This window comes from Anoplophora glabripennis, unplaced genomic scaffold, assembly GCF_000390285.2.
Source record: "Anoplophora glabripennis isolate ALB-LARVAE unplaced genomic scaffold, Agla_2.0 scaffold95, whole genome shotgun sequence".
NCBI classification, from domain to species: Eukaryota; Metazoa; Arthropoda; class Insecta; order Coleoptera; family Cerambycidae; genus Anoplophora; species Anoplophora glabripennis.
In genome coordinates, this window is record NW_019416252.1 from 403,614 (window position 1) to 416,755 (window position 13,142).

Sequence of the window (13,142 nt, forward strand, 5' to 3'; positions counted from 1 at the left end):
AGTTTGGTGTGCTCTCAATCGAAGGAGGATTTATGGACCTATTTTTTTTAATGGTACTCTTACTGCGCAAAGGTATAGAGAAGAAATTATCGCTCCTTTTGTTAACCAGCTGGAAGAAAACGAAATTACAAACTTTTACTTTCAACAAGATGGCGCAAGGGCACATACGGCAGGCGAGACGATGAATATGTTGAGGGAAGTTTTTCAAAATCGACTAATAAGTCTCAATGCTGAACATGAATTTCCACCGAGGTCGTGTGATATTACGCCGTGTGATTTCTTTTTGTGGCCTTACCTTAAAAACACTATTTTTGAACTGCCTATTCCTGATTTAAACCTTCTGCAGGCTCGACTTATAGACAAGATTCGTGAAATTAACAATACCCCGAGCATCTTAGAAAATGTCTGTAATTCTTTGAGGAACAGGTGTGAAAAGTGCTTGGAACAAGGAGGGGGACACTTTCAGCAGCTGCTTTAATTTATTGTTATAACAAGAAGGGGGACACTTTCCGCAGCTCCTTTAATTGTTTGTTATTGTTATCACGATTATTCTTTAAAATAAAGTTATATAGTCATTAACGTTATTGAAACTGACAGCTGCTATACAGCTCGTTGAGAAATGATATTAAGTTGGTCGCTATAAGCTACTCCCTACGTCCAATGTGTCAGAGCCAACTTCAACCACGTTTTTATTTGAACGCTCGTTACAATGGTCTTATAATGGCATATAGAATTCTAATAAAGAATAAAGCGCATTTCTTTCAGTGTACTAACTTCATAGGACCCGCAAAATTACTGGTCAAAAGAGAAACAGCACCTCTGTCGCCACTAGACAAAACAATTTTTAAACCGATGCTGGGTGAAACAACTACTCTCCGGACTAAGGACCCGATAATCACTAAATTATACCTACGGCAGTTAGTGAAAGTGGGATCATTTGTCAGCGGAACCATATGCCGATTTTCGAACTTATGAATTGTCATCAGTATGTCGAAGGTGGGACAACCGACGAATAATCCAGTCATAGGTGTAGCATTGATACATCTCACCTACATTCACTCTATGACCGGTATATTTCCGGTGGTTCGAGTAACAAATGATCCTACCTTTTACTAGATATTGCTTTTCATTTATTATATGGATAATAATGCGCCGAAAACGAAAAATGTTACATATAACTGGTGTAATATATGTTTGACATTTAATTTTAACATTAATAAATATTACTTGTAATGTCTATCATTTAATTGGGTGTTTGCTACCTATTCAGATATTAACAGAAATTGAAAAATGTGACCAAAAAAACTGACGATGTAACACAATACATTGTTGTTGTATGAAATCACTATTTAATTGGAAATTAAATAAAAAAATATATAAATATACTGATTTGATAGGCAGCTGTGAGAGTTCAACTAAAATGTCATACTACTGCTTTTCTTTTTTTATTTACTAATAGGGAAACTGCGAAAAATTACTTACATAAGAAGTTTTCTATAATACAGTCTAGTACGTCACAAGTTGATAACAATGGCGTACGGTTTGAATAAAAAAATTTTAAATCAAATAAGGAATTTTATCGAAAATTGTCAGTTCACATTAACTTTTATTGTAGAATAATAGACTAGAGGCCCATCGGTAATTTTCAAGGGGTCATTTGGCCCAGCATGAATTACTTATAAATCAATACTACCACATATAACAATAATTTTAGAAACTATGCCGTCAATTCTTTTTGGTACAGGTGAGTACACAGGTAAGCTAAACCTATCCTTCAAGGGGGGGGGGGGGGGGGGTGGTTTTCGGCAAAACATTTTTGTAGGGCATTTCTAAAGTATATAGGGTATCCAAAAAAATGAACCTCGACCTAATGCCGGCCAAAAAATTTTTGATTTTCTGAAAATTTTGGCCCGGTTTTTGGTGATTTACTACAGTACGGCATTTATACTGCAAGTTTCGGATTGATAAGTAGATAACTTTTTTAGTGACGCCGTACGTATCTGCTGATACAGGGGTTCAGGGGTTAGATATGCAGGGCGCAACCCTCTATTTTAGCCCCCATTGTTTCAAGCCATTGAGAAATGTACGGCATCGATTCCACATGATTATTTAACTCTCCAATTAATTCTTAGCAACTATGCCGTCTGAAAATTATGGTTAATGCAAAAGTTTATAAACAATTACTTCTATTTTGGAATTGAGTTTTATTTTTTTTCAATGAGATCATTAATTCTTGTAAGGAAACCACTTTTTTGATAAAATATAACCAAAAACTATCGTACTAAATCATGGCCGGTTATAATTAATGGTACAAATTAAAAATTCGAATATAAAACAAATAAATACATATTTTTAAAATTCCTTGTTATGAACTAAAAATGTTATATTTAAAATATTATGGCTGTAATTGACTTTTCATAAGTAAAAAAAATAGAAAAAAACCAGTGCCGTACATTTTTAACTAGCTGATAATATTTTTCATTAAATTTTTACTACATTTTTAGGTCATTATCATTAATAACTATACGGCATTTACAAATTTTCAGAATCAGAAATATAACATAAAGAATGAAAATTGCAATGCCGTACATATTGGTTGGAACGATTCTCCAAAACTGTATAAGTCCAAAATGAGTTTTATCCTCATTTCAAGAGAAATTTAATTTATACCGTTGAAATTATGATGGCATTTTTTTTAAGTTAAAAAAAAATTGTGTATACAGAATCGAGAATATATTTCGAGAAATTTAGAAGTTTAATGACGTGCAAGAAAGTATTATTTTTAAATAAATATAATAATAAACAATTAATTTTAACTCGATATTCATGAGAATTCCTATATAAATATTTACATTTAAAACAGTGATATAATATATGTTTTGAAGTAAAAGTACCCCCCATTTGCATATTTGTAACTACTGTTACAATTGTTTGAACAATTTATTTATGCAAAAATTGTGATGAAGCCATTGGCATACAATATATGTTTAAAATTAGTAAATTAATTTAAAAGTGCATTTGTTACAAAAACAACTTTAAGACTGTCGGTTGTAAATATGAATAAAACCACATCAAAATTTACACGCCGAAAAGAAAAAAGAGAGAGAGAGAAAGAACATGTTTCGATGGCCAGCTAGAATGTCGAAGCGGTAATTTTAATTTTAAAATAAAAATAATTTCAAATCTCTTAAAAAATATTCGAATGCAGACTTTTTTTATTGATTTTTAATAATAATTTTTTGGATTTTGAAAAAATTTTACTTATGTACTTGTGAAAAAAAAATTAATATATACCTAAGCTTCTCTTTATAAAATTAATAATTTTTATATCGACATATGGTTTTTTAACGGCATATTACTTAAAAATTATTTTACATCATAAATAATGTTTTAGCGACAATGCCGACCATTTTTCAATTATTGGAAACCATAAGGGTCAGAATATAGGGGTTTGCATCCGGGGTTTCCCACTCCCGTATCGTCAAATATGTACGACATTACTGAAAAATATTTCTATATGATATTGCAAGTCTTATTATAGAAAGACCGTACAGTAGTAAATAATTTGTATTAAGGAGAAAATAGTAGTAAAAATACAATCAATTCTTGCAAGTAATATTTATTTGCAAAAATATATTTCAAGTCATTTAGAACCATTTTTTGTACGGCATTTTGTTTTTGTTGATTGTTGTTGTCAGTATTAACAAAATATATATTGATGCCGTACAAAAATTTTTCACCGTGAAATCCTACTTTCTAGAGGGAAATTAATTTTCTTGTAGTAAGCTTTTTTTTCATGAAAAATGTCATTATTTTATAAAATAGAATTAAAATTTGTGAATTTGATGTTGGTTCAAATCATCCCCCATACGCTACTTACAAATAGAGGGTTGCACCCTGTATTCCTAACCCCTGCAAGTAGCTACGTACGGCGTCGCTTAAAAATTTATCTCTGTATCTATCCGAAACTTGCAGTATAAATGCCGTACTGCAATAAATCACCAAAACCCGGGCCAAAATTTTCGGAAAATAAAAAATTTTCCTGACTTCCGGTATTGCTATTTTTGTACGGCATTAGATCGGGGTTCATTTTTTTGTTTAACCTATACAGGGTGTCTCATAATTAGCTGCCAACCCTGAACAGGCCGATTCTATGATCAAAACTAAGTAAAAAAGTTCATATGAACATGGGTCCAGAAATGCTTCCTAAGGGCACAGGGACCCATTGAAGAGGGAGGAATGGAAATCATTTTTTGCAATATCTCTCAATCGCGTTGTGATAAATGAATGAAATTTGGTATACACAGCTAAATTTTGTTGAGCAATTTGATGGACTAATCCATTTATTTCCACAAGGTCCATTGGGGTGGGTACGGGGGGGCCCTTGGTACTTTGCGCGTGTAACTTTTTCATCTTTGACTTTTTAACAAATTGGACAGCAAATTCCGTTTTTCCGAACTGTTTTACGTTAAAAAGGTACTCTTGTTTCAAATCGTTATCTTTAACGGTTTCTGAGAAAATCACTCTTGAATTAATCCCACTTTGGTCAATTTCATAGTAATTTAAAAAAAAATTTTTTTGTTTAAATTACTATGAAATTGACCAAAGTGGGATTAATTCAAGAGCGATTTTCTCAGAAACCGTTAAAGATAACGATTTGAAACAAGAGTACCTTTTTTTCAAACAGTTTTTCAAAACAGTTCGGGAAAACGGAATTTGCTGTCCAATTTGTTAAAAATTCAAAGATGAAAATGTTACACACGCAAAGTACCAAGGGCCCCCCGTACCCACCCCAATGGACCTTGTGGAAAGGAAATAAATGGATTAGTCCATCAAATTGCTCATCAAAATTTAGCTGTGTATACTAAATTTCATTTATTTATCACAACGCGATTGAGAGATATTGCAAAAAAATGATTTCCATTCCTCCCTCTTCAATGGGTCCCTGTGCCCTTAGGAAGCATTTCCGGACCCATGTTCATATGAACTTTTTTACTTAGTTTTGATCATAAAATCGGCCTGTTCAGGGTTGGCAGCTAATTATGAGACACCCTCTATACTTTAGAAATGCCGTACAAAAATGTTTTGGCGAAAACCACCCCCCTTGGTGGACAGGTTTAGGTTTTTCTAAAGTTATTGTTATGTATTGTGGTGTATTGATTTATAAGTAATTCATGCTGGGTCAAATGACCCCTTGCAAATTTCCGATGGGATTGTAGTCTATAATGTTCATAATGACACGCTACACATTTTTTTAATGCTAACGCTCCATTGGTTTATTTTCGTGGTGGTGCATTTTTAATTTACTACTACTCTAGGCCGTTGCATATTTCATCATAACGCCATAGACCCCTAGAACATTGTTAAGTAATTATTACAATATAACAATCTATTAGGATATTAAAGTTATTTAGAATATATTAATTAGATTCCCGTTTTTTATTTATTTATATTAAGCAAAACCCATACCGGTTTTTATCTACATAGTCCAGGCAAGTTAGACCAAAATCACCCAGAATACGGAAATTTTTTTCTGATGAACCGATCGAGTAGCGGTTTTCGGTATTGTCTTCGGAAAAATATCAGGAAAAAAGTCTATATATTACACTTTGGGGCTGGATCGAAACTGCATTGCGGGTGCACACAGTACATCTTAGAGTGCATCAATTTTTCCGAATTTTCTAAAAATGGTAAAAATTGACTAAAAGTTGTAGAAATTTGTGTGCACGAGTTTTCGGAGTCGGAGACTCCGAATCTGACCCTAAAAAATATGCCCAACGGCCCTGGAGCCCCCCAGGTGGGCAAGCGGGGGGCCTTCTGTAAAACATCGAATAGCTGAGTAATTGCCTTCTAAATTTCTACTCGGGGGTTTTCGGGGTCGGGGATTCCGAATCTGACACTGGAAAATATCCATTAATCTTAGCTTGTCTATCACTGAGAAAAATTGTCGTAGAATTGGAGAAATCCTGGACAATCCGTTCCCAAGAGACACATTTCGTTAAATCAAAGAAATATTCCTTAAAACCGAAGAATATTTCATGGATCATGGATTTTCAAAAGAATCTCTTGGGCCCGTGCGACTGCGGATAATGCATAACAATTAGGCGACAAAATCCGATTATCGACAATGCAGATCTTGTGGGTGCAGGAAGCATGGAATTACATGCACAATTGCATGTACAAATTGTTTTGGAACCAACTGTTCCAATCCTGAAATAGTCGAAAATGTAATAGATGATAGTGATGGAGACAGTGATGGCAGTACTGATGATGAAAATTGTGATTGATAGTGAAAGTGTTAGATAAACATATGATAGTAGTTGTCTCACTAATTGCCTTGCAAATAAAAAGAAAATTGGTTCTCAGAATAAAGTGGATTCTTTTCGACTCATTAATTTCCTGTTAGTTTTTCTTACCCTTCTTGTCTAATCTATGTAAATTTACGTGTGTTACAATGTAAAGATAAGCCTACAAGATCATGGTTGGTAAGCGGGTGGAGCAGTTTTATTGCAAAAATCTGATGTGCTTTTCGATGTTTTCCAGAAAGCCACGGGCGTCGGGCATACTTGAAGTCAGAATTGAAATCCCCAACCCCAAAAACCCCCAAGTGGAAATTTAGAAGGCAATTACTCAGCTATTCGGTGTTTTACAGAAGGCTCCCGCTTGCCCCCCTGGGGGGGCCCCAAGGCCGTCGGGCATATTTTCAGGGTCAGATTCGGAATCTTCGACCCCGAAAACCAAATTTCTACAACTTTTAGTCAATTTTTACAATTTTTAGAAAATTCGGAGAAATTGATGCACTCCAAGATGCACTTTATGCACCCGCAATGCAGTTTCGATCCAGCCCCAAAGTGTAATATATAGATGCCAAAAACCGCAACTCGATCGGTTCATCAGAAAAAAATTGCTGATTTATTGTCTAACTTGCCTGGTCGTACCTATGTCCACGGTTAGAGTGGAAAAGAGGGAAATTATTTTTATTTTTCATTTTACGAGAAAAAGGCATTCTTGATTAAAATGTTTGCTTGTCTTTAAAATGCGGTTGACATGGTGAACTTTCATCTTGCTGTACAGGGTGATGAAGAAATCGGTAAATATAAAAATCGTTAAAAAATAAACTGCCTTTGTCTTTAATAATACATACAGGGTAGGAAAGTAGCGATGGTCTATCTAAAGTTACATGAGAGCGATAAAGTAAGCCATAGAAATCCATGTGATAGACAAGGATGGCTATAATGAAGGCCTCTCATGGTTACCGCCCGTTTCGCCCTTCCACAAATAAGATCCACTTCTTATTTGTGGAAGGGCGAAATGGGCGTTGACTATTAGACGCCTTCATTATAGCCATCCTTGTCTATCAAATGGATTTCTATGGCTTACTTTATCGCTCTCACGTAACTTCTGATAGACCATTGGTACATTCCTACACTAAATATGTTATTAAGGAAAGTTGCTTAGAATTAAAATTTATATTATAATTTCAATTTGTGTATTAATCGGCATACTTTGATAGAAACGGACATTAAACAATTTTTATTGTTCATTTTACGAGAAAAAGTCATTCTTGATTATAATTTTTACTTGTTACGTTTGTCGGTGTTTAATATGATGTATGCAGTATCAGTTGTTTAATATTTTATACTGATTTAAAAAATATTTGGCAGCGACTAAATCAATTCTTCCCTAAAAAATAAACTGTACAATCAAAACAATGATTAGCCTATCTCAGACATTTTTAGCGTTTCGCGGTTGCAAGTCTGCCTGTAACAAATCATTAGGAAACTGGAAAAAAAACTTTTTTTAAATTGTATTTGTAAATATCACTTAATAAGCCTACACTGGAAGGCCACTAGAAATTATTAACAAAGTAAAAAACGACCGATTATTGAGAAATTTTAATTTGATAATGTCATATTTGCCAACAGTTAAGGTTTCCATATTTTACATACGGACGTAACAAAGACAGACTGAAAAACCGGCACGTAATTAAGAATTTACGATCGGTTGAGAAACTTGAAATTTAAATTACACACGTTTTTATAATTTTATTGTCTAGGAAATTATGATTGATTTCATTTTTTACATTGTTACCCGTACCGGATAATTTAGCAACTCTCCGTCTCCGAATAATCGTTCTCTTTTTTAAATTTTCAAACCTCTTTGAAAATGAAAAAATTACCAAACACTATACAAAAGAGGTATCCTAGTAAAATTGTCTGAAACAGTTGAAAGTCTTTCATTTGTTTCTGTTTAACAACCACCATGATTTTATTTCATTAATGACTTATTAATGAAGAACGTTTTGATCAACTCATTTAAATTAATATTGAATAAATATTTGACCTTCAGTTCTTTCTCTCGACTGTTTCATTTCAGAAATATTGAACTTGATTCAAAACTATTTAAGATTTAAATCAGGAAAGTATCGCGAGAATAATTGAATTTGTCGCGGACTGCTTATCTACCGGATTTAATCCCGAGTGACTTTTGCCCAGTGGCGATCGCTGAGAGAGCAGTCACCTCGGAGGTGAATGTTTCAACGAATGACAACAAGATAAGGAGTTCACTGAATGACATTATAGAAAAAATAATACATTTATTGCTAATTGTCTGAAATTTGGTAAACAATTGAGGGCTTTGAGAAACCCGCGCCCACCTGATCTTTTTTGCCAGATGTTCGAAATAAAGGCGACAGAGTGCGAATGAAATGTCAGGGTAATAAAGTTTAATTAAGTGTCCAAAATTGTGTACCTTTTGTAAATTTTTTAAAGGAAAAGTCGCATTCTATATAGTTGATAAATGGTGACCCCGACAGCGATTATATGTCAGTGGGTCGTGTACTTGACTGTTTGTGCCGATTTTATTAAAACAAATTCATATCGGTCATGGCAGCAAAAATAATGCGTGCCAGAAAAAATATCGTAAACTTGTTTATGGGCTTCGGCTGTAAGAGTAATCGATTCTCTGCATTTGTTTTGAATGCCCTGCATGCGATTTTTTACGGCCTTTTATTCGGGCCTTTATGGGTAAAAGAGCCTTTGAAAAGCTGTTGTTTTTTCTCGGGACTAGTAAATTTTTTTACATGAATTGTACAGGCAATATAATTGACAATATTAGGTCGTGAATAGACCTGGTTTCAATGCAAGATAATACCAACTCTAGTAATTTTACACATGACCCGCGTTGCTAACCCATTTGCGTTTTTGGTCAAATAATAATGTATCAATCCATAAAACGTCACACGGCAAGGGTGACACAGGTGTTTGATTTATAGTAGGTGCTGCATTCATTCATTTTAAAGAAAAAGAAAAGTGACACTTATACTGGTGGATTATAATTTAGAAATGGGAATATACACGGTTATATTTACCGAGTTACAATTAAAACTAGAATTCTTTTGCAGATTTTTTTTTCACATTTCGCTTAGTAATATCAGAAAATAATTTTACAAAATTTGTCAGTCCACTTTGTAATAAAAACCCGAGAAATTATCACTACTCAGAAGAAATGTAGATATATATTTTACAATTTATGTGTTCTTAAAATTACGATAAATGGTTGTTGTTTTCTATATTTGTTTTTATTTAGCTGAATTGAATGTTTTTGGTAAACATTTTTGTTGTATAACTTTGAAATGTCCTTTACATTTTAATGCATACTTATAAAGAAAATTAAGATGTCTTTCAGGATATATATCCAAAAACTTTATATGAAAAAAAATCATTGATAACATACCTACAACGGCATGCATGTATGATACTATAAATTCAACAACTTTTTTAAATTTGTGTGTATATGATTGTGTAAAAAATTGATTTGTATAAGAGCCTGAAGTTATAAAATTTATTATTGCATGCTTTTATTGCAGAATTTAAGTTAAACGTTCAATAAGAATACCAGAACTTTATTGAATATTTATTTTTAATAACGTTTGTATATACTTTGCAATTTACAGTATATTAATAGCTTCAATAGCATTGTTTGAGATGCTTCCTTAACTGGTTCTCTGACTTTCCGCAAGGCAAAGCATGCAGTCGGCGACCGGCACGGCGGCAAAGTGTAAAAAAAATGAACGAACAAAAAATTGAAAGGAAAAAAATGCATAAATAAAATTTTATAACACCTATTTTATATCGGCAAAATCAACTGCTTTTGCCGTTATTGTTATTATTAATTAATACATTTAATTTGTGGTTTTAATTAATAAAATTTGATTGATGTAATTTGACATACCTGTTACAACTATTGTTCAATAATAATAATACTTTGTCCACCGACGTGTAAACACATTTGAGCCCGTCTTACCCATTCCTACGAACTAACTCAAATGTTGTCTTGCTTTACCATAACACTAATGCTTCACCAAATGTTTTATTGCTTCACCATAAATTAAAACGGTATTCATCAACTCGAGTTACTATATACGTAAGCTATTTTTGACACTTGAAAAACTAATGTAAACACTATCGCAAAATGTTAACACATGGAGAGAAAGCGCACTGCGCACAGCGCATAACACGAATGACGCTAGAGACTACAGTAGCCCAGCAATGTAAGGGTTAAAAATCCTACATCTTCAATAATTTTTTTCTCGGAAACTATAAGGATTTTACAATTTTTTTTACGCTATTAAGTCCATTTTTCCATATTTCCAAATTTTTTTGGATAAGTTGTGAATCACCATGTAGGTATTATCAATACTTTTATTTTTTTCATCTTCACTCACAGGATTTATGGCATTAGCTTCATCCTTAAGGCTAAATATGTGTTATTACTTGCTTTGTTTACAAATTTCTATACTTTATCTTTGCTGAACATTGAACAACATTAGTGACTTAAACTATAACAGTTTAGTATGTGTTCATTCTTGAACTTGCATAATAGTACCCGTCGTGAAATTTAAAAAAAAACAATGTAGCAAGTAACAGTAATTTTATTTTCCTCGCCTTGGTTGTAATTAAATTTGGGTAAAGTTAAAAATTATTAAAACAATAGGATCAGTAGCAATGGTTTGATGTTGTTCATTATGAACGAATCATTACGACTGATGCTAAAGTTAAGGTATTTTTAGTTGATAATGCCAAATGCGCAATGTTGGTTGCCTATATTCGGCAGTCACGTGGCTTTTAATGATTACGAATGATCTGTACAAACAATATGAGAATAGAAGCAAACCAATCGCATGAAATTGGAACCTCGGTCTACATCGGCCTAAAGGATTGTCTAGATTAGTTATTTTCGATACATTTTAGACCTTTAGCTCAAATCCAGTGTCTCAATTTATTGTTAGTTTGGTCTGCTGGTACTCAAGCTTATTATTGTAGGTCTAATTTGCGCCGAAGGAGAGCTATGGAAGGAGCAGAGGCGATTTGTCCATCACTGCCTGAGAGAATTTGGGGGGTCCAAGATAGGTTTCCAGAGGAAAAAGATGGAGGCTCTCATTATGGAAAATGTCATGGATTTTGTCAATGTATGTAAATCATTGAAAAGAATAATTTATTTATGAGTTCAAAAAAAATTCTTTTGATCATTATAATTTTTTACCGATAAAACGTTTTCTTTTCAGTTTGTCGAAAGTCAAGGAGACAAATCCACACTAGATCCACTTGAACCACTACGCCATAGTTTGGGTTCAGCTATGAACATCTTGGTATTTGGCAAGTCATGGAGTAGAGACGATAAAACTTGGAAGTGGTTGCAACATTTGCAGGAAGAGGGCACTCAGCACATTGGCGTAGCAGGGCCTCTCAATTTCCTGCCATTTTTGAGGTAAAATTAATAAAATATCAAGTTTTTTGGTGATTTGATCAAATCTCAAAATCAAAAAAAGAAATTTATAAATAGTTTATTAGTTTGTTATACACATTACGGCTCTGGAAAAATATGTCGAGCTAAGCATACATGGATGCAGTAATCTTATGAAAGTTTTTTGTTTTATTAACTCAGCAAATTAAGCACACGATGTAAATTAAGTCACATCAAACATTGCCAATGTTTTTCTTCAAACAATAACTGCCCACACTGACGGTTCTTAATTGTGGCTTTCTCTTTCTACAGGTTCCATCCGAAATTCGGTAAAACAATGGATTTCTTAATCAGCGGCAAGCTGGAAACGCACAAAGTTTATAAAAAAATCATCCAAGAACAGGCTGAATATTTGAAAAATCGTGCTCAGGGCGATTCTAGCACCGATACCAACAGTATTACCAACATTACCCAAGCTTTTCTTGCAGAAAGGGAGCGCAGAAAAGATGAACCAGAGATTCTTGAAAAGTTTTATAACGACCAACAATTTTATCATCTCCTGGCTGATATTTTCGGAGCTGGTCTCGATACTACCCTCACAACTCTAAGGTAAGATAGAAATAAAATAAAAACAATTTCTTTGGCGTTATAAATAAAACTGTTGATGTTGTTAGGTGGTACCTCCTGTATTTGGCAAAGAACCCTGCCATCCAAAGAAATATCCGCATAGAAATCCATGACGTCCTTCAAAATAACCTTCCCACCATAGAGGATATCGCTCATTTACCCTTAGTTGAGGCCTCCATATACGAAGCCCAAAGGATCAGATCTGTGGTGCCAGTAGGCATTCCACACGGTGCTACTGAGGAGGTCGAGGTTGACGGCTTTAGGATACCTCAAGGAAGCATGATAGTGCCACTGCAATGGGCAGTACATATGAACGAAAATATGTGGCCAGATCCGGAGAAGTTTGACCCTAGTAGGTTCATAAATGAGGAAGGAAAGGTAGTGAGGAACAGCTATTTCATGCCGTACCAGATTGGTAAGTAATTCAAGTTCAAAGATTTTGTCAAAAGTAACGTGAGCACATACATTGAATAGATGTATAGAAATTTAAAGCATTTATTTCACAAATGAATTTTAGGAAAGCGTATGTGTGTTGGAGATGAATTAGCTAGGATGATGTTGTATCTGTTTGGAGCAACGATTCTCCAAAAGTTTTCCGTGGAATTAGAGGATGAACATGTAGATCTCATAGGTGTATGTGGAATAACTCTCACACCAAATTCTCACAAATTGATATTTTCTAAAGTTTCCTCTAAATGAATCAAAATTTTCTCTACCTGTCTTTTGTACTTAAAAAAAAGTATTAGTAACTTAGTGTTCATTTATATATT

General features: G+C 33.8%; 1 protein-coding gene across 1 annotated transcript in view; it reads left to right on the forward strand.

The window, feature by feature from the left end:
- LOC108905837 (cytochrome P450 306a1) overlaps positions 1-13,142 on the forward strand; it is a 121,901-nt gene extending 108,759 nt beyond the window's left edge. Inside the window, exons 3-7 of the mRNA XM_018708868.1 lie at positions 11,325-11,470; positions 11,567-11,769; positions 12,058-12,354; positions 12,420-12,787; positions 12,890-13,142. Of these exons, the coding sequence (XP_018564384.1) occupies positions 11,325-11,470; positions 11,567-11,769; positions 12,058-12,354; positions 12,420-12,787; positions 12,890-13,071 (1,196 nt within the window). The 3' untranslated portion in view covers positions 13,072-13,142. The remainder of the gene's footprint in view (positions 1-11,324; positions 11,471-11,566; positions 11,770-12,057; positions 12,355-12,419; positions 12,788-12,889) is intronic.